Below are 13935 nucleotides of genomic sequence, written 5' to 3'. Positions count from 1 at the left end.
CTGATGCTTGAGTGAGGTGGCTGGCACCCCGCGTGTCGACACTACGGTGGGGTACGACACTAAGAACGGGACCCTCTTCGCAGGCGATGGAAATTTTGCGACGAAATTCACGCCTGCCTCTTGACTTTGGACATTGCATTTTGCGCTCGCTGCAACCTCCAACCTGTCTGGTCATGTACATGAAACTCGAGCGCGCAACACTTCAGGAAGCTTCTAGCCCAAGCTTGTCGTGATCCAAACTCACGACCACTGCGTATTGCATATCCTCAGACCCGCGATCGGCATCTCATACCTGCCGACGCTTCCAGCGCCCGAGCTCGCAGCTTTTCGCAACGACCCGACCTTCAAACCCACGACATCCAAGAATAAACGTTTACTGCTGCTACCAACGATGGCGGTCGCTACATCTGCTGACAGTCCCGTCAAGCAGCAGCTCGTGGATAAGCTGCCAAAGCGGTTCAAGGGCATCAAGTTTGGTATCCAGTGAGTTTGACTTCCTGTGGTGGCATGGTCACCACTCTTATCTTGGATCTCCAAGCTGACTTTGCAACCTTCGTTAGGTCCAATCAAGATATTGCCAACCAAGCTGTTCTCGAAGTTTCCGACCGTTTGCTCTACGACATTGAGAATAACCGCGCTCCATATCGCCATGGCCCTCTGGACTCTCGACTGGTATGTGATGCTGTTAACGACTTGCCAGTACTATAGTATAGTTCGGTTCTCATTCTGTTTTAGGGCACATCGAGTAAACAAGGAAGATGTTCGACTTGCCAAGAATCTCTGAAGGATTGCAATGGGCATTTTGGTCATGTCCGTCTTCCTTTACCTGCCTTCCATGTGGGCTATCTTCGCTTTATTATGTCAATTCTCCAGGAAATTTGCAAGGTAAGCTAGCCGCTCTTGTATAAATGACTCCTCTATAGAGAGCTGATTCTTTCTAGGACTGCGGCCGAGTCTTGCTCGAAGAGCCCGAGCGACAACAGTTTCTCAAGGAACTGAGACGACCGTTTTTGGATAACTTGCGACGAACCCAGATATGCAAAAAGATCAACGAGCAGTGCCGGAAGATCAAGACATGCCCTTACTGTGGCTCTCTAAATGGTCAAATTCGGAAGATCGGTGTTCTCAAACTTGCTCACGACAAGTTTGTTGCTTACAATAAATCAACTGCTGTAAAGAAAGTTCCGCCAGAGAGTAAGATCAAATTCGACAACTCCTTCAACGAGGCAAAACGCGAGAACCCAGAGCTGGACAAACACCTTAGGAAGGCTATGGAGGACCTAAACCCCCTCAGAGTTCTCAATCTCTTCAAGATGATCAGTCCTACCGACTGCGAGCTTCTCGGTCTGGATCCTGCAGAAGGACGGCCAGAGATGTTTATCTGGCAATTCCTGCCCGCTCCTCCTGTTTGTATCAGACCATCCGTCGCTCAAGACAACGCGAGCAACGAGGACGACATCACGACCAAACTAGCTGATATCGTATGGGTTAGCGGTATGATTCGGTCTGCTCTGCAGAAAGGATCTCCAGTACAAACCATCATGGAACAGTGGGAGTATCTACAGACTCAGATCGCCATGTATGTCAATAGTGATGTTCCTGGCCTTCAACAGCCCGGGTTTGGTAAAGCCACGAGAGGTTTCTGCCAGCGTCTGAAGGGCAAACAAGGTCGCTTCCGTGGCAACCTTTCTGGAAAGCGTGTTGACTTTTCAGGAAGAACCGTCATCTCCCCCGACCCTAACCTTGGTATTGACCAAGTTGCTGTGCCACAACTAGTTGCGAAGAACCTGACCTACCCAGAAAGGGTTCAGCGACACAACCTCGAGAAGCTTCGCCAATGTGTCAAAAATGGACCAGACATTTGGCCAGGAGCTCAGCGGGTCATCAAGTCGGATGAAGGTGGCTACTTACAATCTCTTAAATTCGGCAACAGAGAGTACATAGCTCGAGACCTCAAGTTTGGCGACATTGTTGAACGGCACCTCGAGGATAACGACATTGTTCTCTTTAATCGTCAGCCTTCTCTGCACAAGCTAAGTATCATGAGCCATCTCGCCAAAGTTCGCCCCTGGAGAACCTTTAGGTTGAACGAATGTGTTTGTGGACCTTATAATGCCGACTTCGACGGCGATGAAATGAACCTTCATGTGCCACAGACAGAGGAGGCTCGTGCTGAGGCCATCAATCTGATGGGCATAAAGCACAACCTAGCCACCCCAAAGAATGGCGAACCCGTCATTGCTGCTACTCAGGACTTTATCACAGCAGCTTTCCTGCTCAGTAGCAAAGACCGGTTTTTTGACCGCAAGACCTTTACATATCTCTGTATGCACATGATGGATGGGAAGACACACCTGGACATGCCACCTCCAGCCATTATTGCACCTCAATCGCTCTGGACAGGCAAACAACTCTTTAGTATGCTCATGAGACCCAACAAGGACTCACCTGTCAAGGTTAATCTTGACGCAAAATGCAGAGCTTACAAAGCGCGACCTGGCCAATGCCCCGATATGGACCCCAACGACGGATGGCTTGTTGTCCGCAACTCGGAAGTCATGTGTGGTCGCATGGACAAGTCTACTGTCGGAACTGGCAAGAAAGATTCAATCTTTTACGTGATTCTCCGTGATTTTGGACCAGACGAAGCTGTCATTGCCATGAACAGGCTGGCTAAACTATGTGCGCGGCAACTCACAAACCGAGGATTCTCGATTGGCGTGGGAGATGTTTTCCCGACGGAATCACTAAACAAAGAGAAGGAGAAACTTGTTGCTGTTGCCTATAAACAGTGCGATGACCTGATCGAAACATTCAAGGCAGGAAAGCTTGAGAAAGCTGCCGGCTGTAACCAGGAACAGACGCTCGAAAACTCCATGTCCGGCATTCTCAGCAAGGTTCGACAGCAAGCAGGTTCTTATTGTGTCGACACATTGAGCCGTAACAACGCCCCCCTTATCATGGCCAAATCCGGATCGAAAGGTTCAGATATCAACGTGGCGCAGATGGTTGCTCTTGTTGGGCAACAGATTATAGGCGGTTCACGTGTTGCGGATGGTTTCCAGGACCGAACGCTTCCGCATTTCCATAAGAACGCTCGACAACCCCCGTCGAAAGGATTCGTCAAGAACAGTTTCTACACCGGCCTATTCCCCACCGAATTCATCTTCCACGCCATGTCAGGTCGTGAGGGATTAGTCGACACGGCTGTCAAGACCGCCGAGACTGGTTATATGTCTCGGCGATTAATGAAATCGCTCGAAGATTTGTCTACTCAATACGACGATACTGTCCGGACGTCCGGAGGCGGGATTGTTCAGTTTCAGTTTGGTGCAGACAAGCTTGACCCTGTGGATATGGAGGGCTCGGCAGAGCCAGTTCATTTCCAACGGACATGGACCCATGCGGAGAGTTTGACAGTGGATAACAGCGAGACCTCTATGACACCAGAGGAGATTCGATCCTTTTGCGATAGAGTGCTGGAAACTGAACGGCGGCGTTATGTCAGGCGCGGGTTACTGCATAATGAGATTTTGGATTACGGAGATACGAGTGATTATGGTATCGATGAGCATGAGGGTGCTCGAGGATTCCTCAAAGCGATTGAACGACATGTGGAAGGGCTGGCATCAAAATTGGAGACCGTACGAAAGCTGGCTGGATTCAAAGATGGTGCCATGGTAAGGTCGACTGCTCAAGATCACGCGGACCGAACTGCCAAGGTGACGCTGTCAACTCTTCGGCTCTTCATCAAGATGTGCCTGGAAAAGTACAAGAAGGCGCATGTTGAACCCGGACACGCTGTTGGAGCTGTTGGAGCCCATTCAATTGGTGAGCCGGGCACCCAAATGACACTCAAAACATTCCACTTTGCTGGTGTCGCAGGTATGAGTATCACGCAAGGTGTTCCCCGAATCAAGGAAATCATCAACGCGTCAAAGGCAATTAGCACACCTGTCATCACATGTCCTCTCGAAAACAACGAGCAAATCGAGGCAGCTCGAGTTGTGAAGGGACGAATCGAGAAAACCTACATTTCGGATGTTCTGCGGTTTGTTGAAGATGAATGGCGCACTACAGAAGGCAACGTTGTTCTACAAATTGACTCCGCCGCTCTTTCAGATATGCACCTTGGCATTGGCCCCTACGATATTGCTGAGGCTATTTGCAAGCAGCGCAAACTCAAGGTGCAAAGAGATGACCTATCGATCGATGGGGAGCGTATTATCGTTCGCGTACGGGACGTGACCGATCCGGCAACGAAGAGGACTACGGCTCGCAGCAAAGCTGCCGCCGCTGAGACTGGAGACATGCTGTTGAGGGCCAACTTCTTGCGCCGCTCACTTCCCAATGTCCCCATCTCAGGTTATCCTGAAGCCACGAGAGCAATCATTCAAACATCGGAACAGAGCACTCATACTGTGCTTGTTGAAGGCTACGGTCTCCGGGAATGTATGACTACAGAGGGTGTTATTGGCACAAAAGCCCGTACCAACAATGTCATGGAGTGTCGGGATGTACTTGGTATCGAAGCAGCCAGAACCACCATTGCTGACGAGATTGGTGAGGTGATGGGGGATATGGGCATCGATCCGCGACACATGCAACTTCTTGCCGACGTTATGACCTACAAAGGTGAAGTTCTCGGCATCACTCGTTTCGGGCTGTCCAAGATGCGCGATAGCGTTCTACAGTTGGCTTCGTTCGAGAAGACCCCGGATCATCTCTTTGAAGCTGCAGCTGGCATGAAGACCGATCAAATTGAGGGTGTCAGTGAGTGTATCATCATGGGACAAACAATGTCGGTCGGCACTGGTGCATTCCAAGTTGTTCGTCGCTTAGGTATAAGGGAGGGAGATATCAAGCAGAAACCGACGCTGTTTGAGGATGCGTGGACAGAGGAGACGGCACTTAAGCGTAAGGCTCGCCGAAAGGCCTGAGAATAAAACTGTATCTACTGTACTGGATTATACTGCGTGGCGTGATGGATGCATGCCGATATAGCGATACCATAAGAATTTGTTGTTTTAGCACTGGGGCGAAAAATTTATAACGTTATGAGCCTTCTTTTATGAGACGAAAGAAGATTCGTAAATCAGTGGTAAATTACCCCTTGTTCTTTTAGAGGTCACATATCTCTCCTGGTCTCGAGACTGAGACAAACGACATTTCGTCATACTTTGAACCACGTGATCTAACCACTCACTACATGGCACCATGAATGCCACATGAGAGGTTGAGTGTCTGAACATCACCACCAGTCTAAAAAGACGTACGTCATGTGCGGAAGATATGCATTGGCCCTGGTAAGTATTCAATGAAATGTAGATTGCTAGTGAGTTTGCTAAGCACGACTTGCAGCGGCCGTCCCAGATCCGTCAGATGCTTGAGGAAGACGGACTAGAAATTGATGATGCACCAGAGGATACCGGCGATGGCGCCCCTCGAAGCAGCTATAACTTTGCCCCAGGATATCACGGTGTTGTTTACCGTGCTAGTACATCAGATCAAAACACCACACGAGAAGATGAACAAGGTGAGAAGCAGAACGACGCCGCTCAGGATCCCAAGGACCCAAAGGACTATATCAAGTACAAGCTCCAGTCAATGAAATGGGGTCTTGTTCCTTCATGGACAAGAAGGAGACCAGACTATGGTTCCATGTTAAAGACCATCAACTGCCGTGATGACTCCCTCAGCTCACCTGGAGGAATGTGGGCCAGCATGAAGACTCGCAAAAGATGCATCGTGGTTGCTCAAGGATTTTATGAGTGGCTCAAAAAAGGAAAGCAGAGGTTGCCTTACTACGTGAAACGGAAAGATGGACATTTGATGTGCTTCGCCGGCCTTTGGGACTGTGTGCATTTTGAAGGTAATGAAGAGCTTGTGAGGTATCACTAAAGCAAGACTGACATCCAACAGGGACGGGAGAAACATTGTATTCATACACAATCATCACCACAAGCAACAACTCAGAACTCAAGTTTCTTCACGATCGTATGCCTGTGATCTTTGATCCTAATTCATCGAGTATGGCGACATGGCTTGACCCATCCCGAAAACAGTGGTCCGATGAGCTGCAAGGACTTCTGAAGCCGTTCGAAGGAGATCTGGATATTTATCGAGTTTCTCAAGATGTCGGCAAAGTCGGCAACAACTCACCCACCTTTATCGTCCCATTAGACAGCAAGGCGAACAAGTCCAACATAATGAACTTCTTCAATGATAACCACCAAGGGAAACAGAGGTCATTGCAGCCAGCGACAGATAAAGTTGTTCAAGCATTAAAAGAAGATAAGAAACCCAGTATGACGTTTCAAAAAGATGCGCAATTGGTCGCTGAAGGATCGAGAGCTGCAAAACGCAAGGCTGAAGAGAATCTTGATCTATATGATGCTCCAGGGGGCAATCCAAAGCGCCGACATGCAGGGTATGTTAGCGCATTAAAAAATAAAAATAAGAATAAAGAGAAAAATAAGGAAAAAGGCTTAAGAAAAATAACTAAGTTCTTTAATAATAAGTAATATAAAACTTTAATATTAATATATAAATTTCTTAAGGCTTTAAAATAATAAAATATTAATTAATTTAAAATTTAAAATTTATTTAATAAAATTTAAAATTTATTTAATAAAATTAAAGTTTTATATTATAAATATATATAAATAATCTTAAGTATTTATTAGCTATATTTTTTCTTAATTTATATTTTTTATATTACTTTATATTATCTTATAACTTAATTTAATTTATTATTAATTTATTAAACTAGCTTTAGTTTACTAATATTTATAGTTTTTCTTTAAATATTAAAACCTTTATTTTATAATTTACTTTTTTACTTTTTTTTTCTTTTTTATTTCCTTTTTTTTACTTTATAATAGCCTTTAATTCTTATAATATAATATTTATATTATTAATTTAATTACTTTAATTATATATTTTACTTTTATAAACTATATTTAGTATTAGCTATTATTATTATTTAGTTTAATAGCTATAATAAAAGCTTATTATTTTATTAATAAGTCTTAATCTTACTTTAAGTAATTAGCTAGGCTTTTTAAGGCTTTTAATTTAATTATAATAATTAAAATAATAAATATATTTTATATATTTAAAAGCCTTATAATATAATTAAAAATTATAAAATTAATTTATTATATTAATATTAATTTCTTAATATATAGTAAGTTTTTACTTATAATATTTAAATATTTAAAAAAAATATAAATTAAAAATATTATTAATATTAAAATTATTAAAATTAGTTAAATTACTATTTATATAATTATTAATTACTATAATAAAATAGTTATAGCTATTAATAATAATTATATAATATTATATTTTTTAATATTATATATAATACCTTATTATTAAGCTAGCTTTAGCTTATTAATATTTATAGTTTTTCTTTAAATATTAAAACTTTTATTTTATAATTTACTTTTTTACTTTTTTTTTTTTTATTTTTTTTTTTTTTATTTTATAATAGCTTTTAATTTTTATATTATAATATTTATATTTTTATTAAATTACTATTAATATTACTATTTATTACTTTAGTATTAGTTATTATTTTATAAAATAAATATACTTAATTAGGCAAATTCTATTTAATTAACTATAGCTTTATTTACTTACTAAAAGGCTTTTTTAACTTTTAAATAAAACTCTTTCTTTAAGTATTAATTAGCTATATTTACCTTTAATTTATATTCTTTATATTACTTTATATTACCTTATAACTTAATCTAATTTATTATTAACTTATTAAACTAGCTTTAGCTTACTAATATTTATAGTTTTTCCCTTAATATTAAAACCTTTATTTTATAATTTACTTTTTTATTTCTTTTTTCCTTTTTATTTTCTTTCCTTTACCTTATAATAGCCCTTAATTTCTATAATATAATATTTATATTATTAATTTAATTACTTTAATTATATATTTTATTTCTATAAATTATACCTAGTATTAGCTATTATTATTACTTAATTTAATAATTATAATAAAGGCTTATTACTTTATTAATAAGTCTTAATCTTACTTTAAGTAATTAGTTAGGCTTTTTAAGGCCTTTAATTTAATTATAATAGTTAAGATAATAGATATATTTTATATATTTAAAAGCCTTATAATATAATTAAAAATTATAAAATTAACTTATTATATTAGTATTAATTTATTAATATATAATAAGTCTTTACTTATAATATTTAAATATTAAAAAAAGGTATATAAATTAAAGATATTATTAATATTAAGATTATTAATATTAATTAAATTACTATTTATATAATTATTAATTATTATAATAAAATAATTATAGTTATTAATAGTAATTATATAATAATATCTTAAGTATTAATTAGCTATATTTACCTTTAATTTATATTCCTTATATTACTTTATATTACCTTATAACCTAATCTAATCTATTACTAACTTATTAAGCTAGCTTTAGCTTACTAATATTTATAGTTTTTCCCTTAATATTAAAACTTTTATTTTATAATTTACCTTTTTACTTCTCTTTTTCCTTTTACTTTTTTTCTTTTACTTTATAATAGCTTTTAATTCCTATAATATAATATTTATATTATTAATTTAATTACTTTAACTATATATTTTAATTTTATAAATTATACTTAATATTAGCTATTATTACTACCTAATTTAATAGCTATAATAAAGGCCTATTACTCTATTAATAGGTCTTAATCCTATTTTAAGTAATTAGCTAGGTTTTTTAAGGCCTTTAATTTACTTATAATAGTTAGTATAATAGATATATTTTATATATTTAAAAGCCTTATAATATAATTAAAGATTATAAGATTAACTTATTATATTAATATTAATTTATTAATATATAGTAAGTCTTTACTTATAATATTTAAATATTAAAAAAAAGTATATAAATTAAAGATATTATTAATATTAAGATTATTAATATTAGTTAAATTACTATTTATATAAGTATTAATTATTATAATAAGATAGTTATAGCTATTAATATTAATTATATAATATAGTATTTTTAATTAATTTTTATAGTTTCTAGCTTATTTAAAATTAGGCTTTTAGGGTTAAAGCCTTAGTATTAATTACTTTAATTAGGTAATAATAAAGAAGGCCTTTAGCTTACTAAAGCTAAGGAAAATATCTTTTTATACTTATAGATTAAGGCTATTTATTTAATTAGATTATAAGGTTAAAGGCAGCGCTATATAACCTTAAGACTTACTTTTAAAGTTATTATATTTTTTAATATTATATATAATGCCTTATATATAATATATTAAAAAATAAGTATTATATTATATTATTTTTATTATAAGACCTTATTAGCTATACTTTATATATTACTATAGAGATATTTTATCTTTTTAATATAATAATATATTTTATAATAGCTTATTTAGTTTTTAGCTTATTTTAAGATAATTTATTTAAATTAAAGCTTTAATATTAATTACTTTAATTAAGTAATAATAAAAAAGGTATTTAGCTTATTAAAGCTAGGGAAAATATCTTTTTATACTTATAAATTAAGGCTACTTTGTTAAATCACTGTTGATACTACTGTTTATTGCCTTAGCATCAGTTATCATTTTACGGGGCGAATGTGCTTAGTTAGGCAAATTCTGTTTAATTGACTACGGCTTTATTTGCCTGCTGAAGGGCTCTTTTGACTTTTGGATAAAACTCTTTCTTACGCATAGAGTCTTTTTTATCCTACAATTTTCCCAGGCAATTCTATCGCGCATGAACTCTAAACGCCGCCCATAACACTCCCCTACTTACTGGTGCTTGACCTACAGGTTGGCGAGGATATAGTTCATGAGTATGCTAATGCTCTGGATCTAGAAGCTATACTTGTTCTTTAACTTACGATAGTATAGGTCTTCTCTGCCTAGGGTGTTTAGCTACTGTACCTCCCTGTTAAGCTACCTTTTATAGAGGGAGCTTCTAGGTAAGCAGTAGAGGAGCTTACACTTAAAGATAACTAGCTGAAGTAACTGGTTATCTGTCTGCTGACTATGGCTAATAGCTAATACCTATCTAGCTTCCTTTTATACCTTAAATTTAGCCCTAGGGGTTAAATTAGTCTGAAAGAAAGTGATATTATTACTATTAATTAGTTAGTTGTTATAATAGCTAGCAGGGATAGGCTGCAGGCGTTATTAAATGACCTTTACTGGTTATGTGTTAAGCGAGTTTAATATCTTGACTATAATTAAGGTTAGCGTTATTAATCTTATAAGAAGTAGTTAGGTAGAGAACTTGTATCTAACGGAGGCTTGGTTGGTTTCTTGATGATTTTGTAATTATTGAGATAAGTATCTTTAAGGATAGATAGATTAGGAAAGGTTAAAGTTATAGGGGAATTGCAGACCCTATTAGTTAAGCTTTTTATAGCTCTTTAGCTAGTTAGGTAACGTGTTTATCTTAATTAGAGTTACTTAAGATGCTATAGCCTAAAGGTAACCTTATTAATTAAGTTTATTAAGATTTTAGTCTAGCTAGAGACTTTATAGTTAATACTTTTATAGCTGTTATTAGAATATCTAGGTCCTATTTATTGGTTATTACTAGGTAAAGGCTATAAAAATAAATTAAGGCTATTTATTTAATTAAATTATAAAGTTAAAGGCTATAATACTATATAACTTTAAAACTTATTTTTAAAGTTATTATATTTTTTAATATTATATATAATACTTTATATTTTTTTTTTTTTTAATTACTATTAGCCTTATTTAAGGCTATTAAGCTTTTAACTTTTTATATAATAGCTTAAATAGTAAGGCCCCTATAGTAAGCTAGAATTATAAAGCTTAAAATTAGTTAAGGTTTATTTACTTTAAGTAATATAATTACTGCCTTAATTAAGTAATATAAGTACTACCTACAGGTTTACCCTTTAGTAACTATACTAACCTTTTTTCTTTACTTTAATTAAAAGATCTTTAATTAACCTTTATAATATACTAGGCCTAATATACTTATTATAAAGTATATTTCCTAACCTATTAATTATAGTTACTAATATCTATTATAGCTATTAATATAATACTTATTATATAAAATAGCCTATAGCTATATAATTAAGCCTATTATATAACTTACTATAACTTTAATATAACTATTAGGCCTACTATAAAGGTAATTAATAGGAAAGAATATAAAGAATTATATATAATAGTAACTACTATTAAAAAGAACTTTTTATTAAAGTACTAATTTAACCTTATTAAAATAACTATCTTTAATTATAATTTAATTAAGTTAATCTATTATATAAGCCTTTTTAACTTAATTAATATAACTTAAGTTAATAATAAGCTATTAGCTTTTAAAGATTTAAAAAGAGATTTAAAAGAAAGTTATTTTTTTTAATTAAATTAAATAGCTTTTTTTATTACTTTTATAAGTAATTTAAATATATATAAAAAGTAGCTTCTTAATATAGCTAAAAGGGTTATTATAGTAAAAAGGGAGCTACTTTTAAATTAGTAATAGGCTAGTTATAGTTTAAGATTATAATAGTAAAAAGATAAAGGCAGGGTAATAGTAAGGTTTAAAGGTTTTATAAAAGTTAGAATTAAAGGAATAAGGTTAACTCTATTTATATAAGTTAGTTAGTAAAAGTTAAATTAACTTCTATTAATTAAATATATATGCCTAGGCATATAACTAACTGCCCTTATATCTAAACTATAAATAAAGTAAAATTAATAATAAAATAGTAGTTAAACTAGGGATATCTTATATATAATATATTAAAAAATAAGTATTATATTATATTATTTTTATTATATAAGACCTTATTAGCTATACCTTGTATATTACTATAGAGATATTTTAATATTTTAATAAAACTCTTTTTTATATATAAAATCTTTTTTATTTTATAAAATTAACTTTAATAGAATTTTCTAAGTAATTCTATTATATATAAACTCTAAATATTACTTATAAAAAGTATACCTTTAGGTTTATAAAGATTATAATTATAAGATTAATAATTATTATAATCTAAAGGCTATAATAGGCCTTTAATTTAATAATCTAAGTATTTATTAAGTTTAAAATATTAATATACTATTACTTAATATTTAAAAATAGTATTTTATTTTAGTACTAATTTTAAATAGTATTAGAATTAGAGTTTAAGTAATAGAATATCTTATATTTTAATCTAATTAAGTTAAGTAATTACTTATCTATTTAACTATTATAGCTAATTATAAATACTTTCTTTACTAGCTTTTATACTTATATTCTAGCTTTTAAAGTTATATTTTAAATAAGGTTTATAATATTATTATTATTAATCTCTTAACTATAACTAGATAAAGGTAAAGATTATATATTTAATTAGTTAATAATTTAAGGTTATAAGTTATTTAAGTTTAATATCTTAATTATAATTAAAGTTAGTAATATTAATTTAATAAAATAATTAAAATAAAAAACTTATAAATAAGCTTAATTAGTTCTTTAATAATTTTATTAAAAGATAAAATGTCTTTATAGTAATATATAAAATATAGCTAATAAGGTCTTATAATAAAAATAATATAATATAATACTTATTTTTTAATATATTATATATAAGGTATTATATATAATACTAAAAAATATAATAACTTTAAAAGTAAGTCTTAAAGTTATATAATATTACTTTTAACCTTATAATTTAATTAAATAAATAGCTTTAATTTATAAATATAAAAAGATATTTTTTTTAGCTTTAATAAGCTAAAGGCCTTCTTTATTATTACCTAATTAAAGTAATTAATATTAAGGCTTTAACTTTAAAAGCCTAATTTTAAATAAGCTAGAAACTATAAAGACTATCTAAAGATATTATATTATATAATTAATATTAATAGCTATAATTATCTTATTATAGTAATTAATACTTATATAAATAGTAATTTAACTAATATTAATAATCTTAATATTAATAATATCCTTAATTTATATACTTTCCTTTAATATTTAAATATTATAAGTAAAAACTTACTATATATTAATAAATTAATATTAATATAGTAAGTTAATTTTATAATCTTTAATTATATTATAAGGCTTTTAAATATATAAAATATATTTATTATATTAACTATTATAAGTAAATTAAAGGCTTTAAAAAACCTAGCTAATTACTTAAAGTAAGATTAAGACTTATTAATAAAGTAATAGGCTTTTATTATAGTTATTAAATTAAGTAGTAATAATAGCTAATACTAGATATAGTTTATAGAGTTAAAATATATAATTAAAGTAATTAAATTAATAATATAAATATTATATTATAAGAATTAAGAACTATTATAAGGTAAAAGAAAGGAAATAAAAAGAAAAAAAAAAGTAAAAAGGTAAATTATAAAATAAAGGTTTTAGTATTAAGAGAAAAACTATAAATATTAATAAGCTAAAGCTAACTTAATAAGTTAGTAATAAATTAAATTAAGTTATAAGGTAATATAAAGTAATATAAAGAATATAAATTAAAGGTAAATATAGCTAATTAATACTTAAGTTAATAATTTTATAATTATTATAATAACTTTATTAAGTAATAGATAGATTAAAAAAGGTTAAGGTTATAGGAGAGTTATAGACCTTATTAGTTAAGTTTTATAGCTTTTTAGCTAGTTAGGTAATATATTTATCTTAATTAAAGTTACTTAAAATACTATAGCTTAAAAGTAACCTTATTAATTAAGTTTATTAAGATTTTAGTTTAGCTAAAGACTTTATAGTTAATACTTTTATAGCTATTATTAAAATATCTAGGTTTTATTTATTAATTATTACTAGGTTAAGGCTATAAAAAAAAAAAATAATATTTATATTACTATTAATATTACTATTTATTATTTTAGTATTAGTTATTATTTTATAAAGTAAAT

General features: G+C 31.8%; 2 protein-coding genes across 2 annotated transcripts; both read left to right on the top strand.

The window, feature by feature from the left end:
• Window positions 1-391: 391 nt before the first annotated feature.
• Window positions 392-4940, top strand: J7337_005495 (uncharacterized protein; the record flags this gene model as incomplete). The annotated part of the gene is made up of 4 exons (XM_044823171.1): window positions 392-483; window positions 561-672; window positions 736-885; window positions 942-4940. The coding sequence occupies 4 exons, from the start codon at window positions 392-394 to the stop codon at window positions 4938-4940; spliced, it is 4353 nt and encodes a 1450-aa protein (XP_044681662.1).
• Window positions 4941-5279: 339 nt separating this feature from the next.
• Window positions 5280-6891, top strand: J7337_005494 (uncharacterized protein; the record flags this gene model as incomplete). The annotated part of the gene is made up of 4 exons (XM_044823170.1): window positions 5280-5306; window positions 5329-5872; window positions 5923-6430; window positions 6885-6891. 4 exons carry the CDS (start codon window positions 5280-5282, stop codon window positions 6889-6891), a joined length of 1086 nt encoding a protein of 361 aa, XP_044681661.1.
• Window positions 6892-13935: the final 7044 nt, after the last annotated feature.

Source organism: Fusarium musae, chromosome 4 (genome assembly GCF_019915245.1).
Source record: "Fusarium musae strain F31 chromosome 4, whole genome shotgun sequence".
NCBI classification, from domain to species: Eukaryota; Fungi; Ascomycota; class Sordariomycetes; order Hypocreales; family Nectriaceae; genus Fusarium; species Fusarium musae.
The sequence above is the reverse complement of the archived record's forward strand: the minus strand, read 5'-3'. Positions and strand labels throughout refer to the sequence as shown.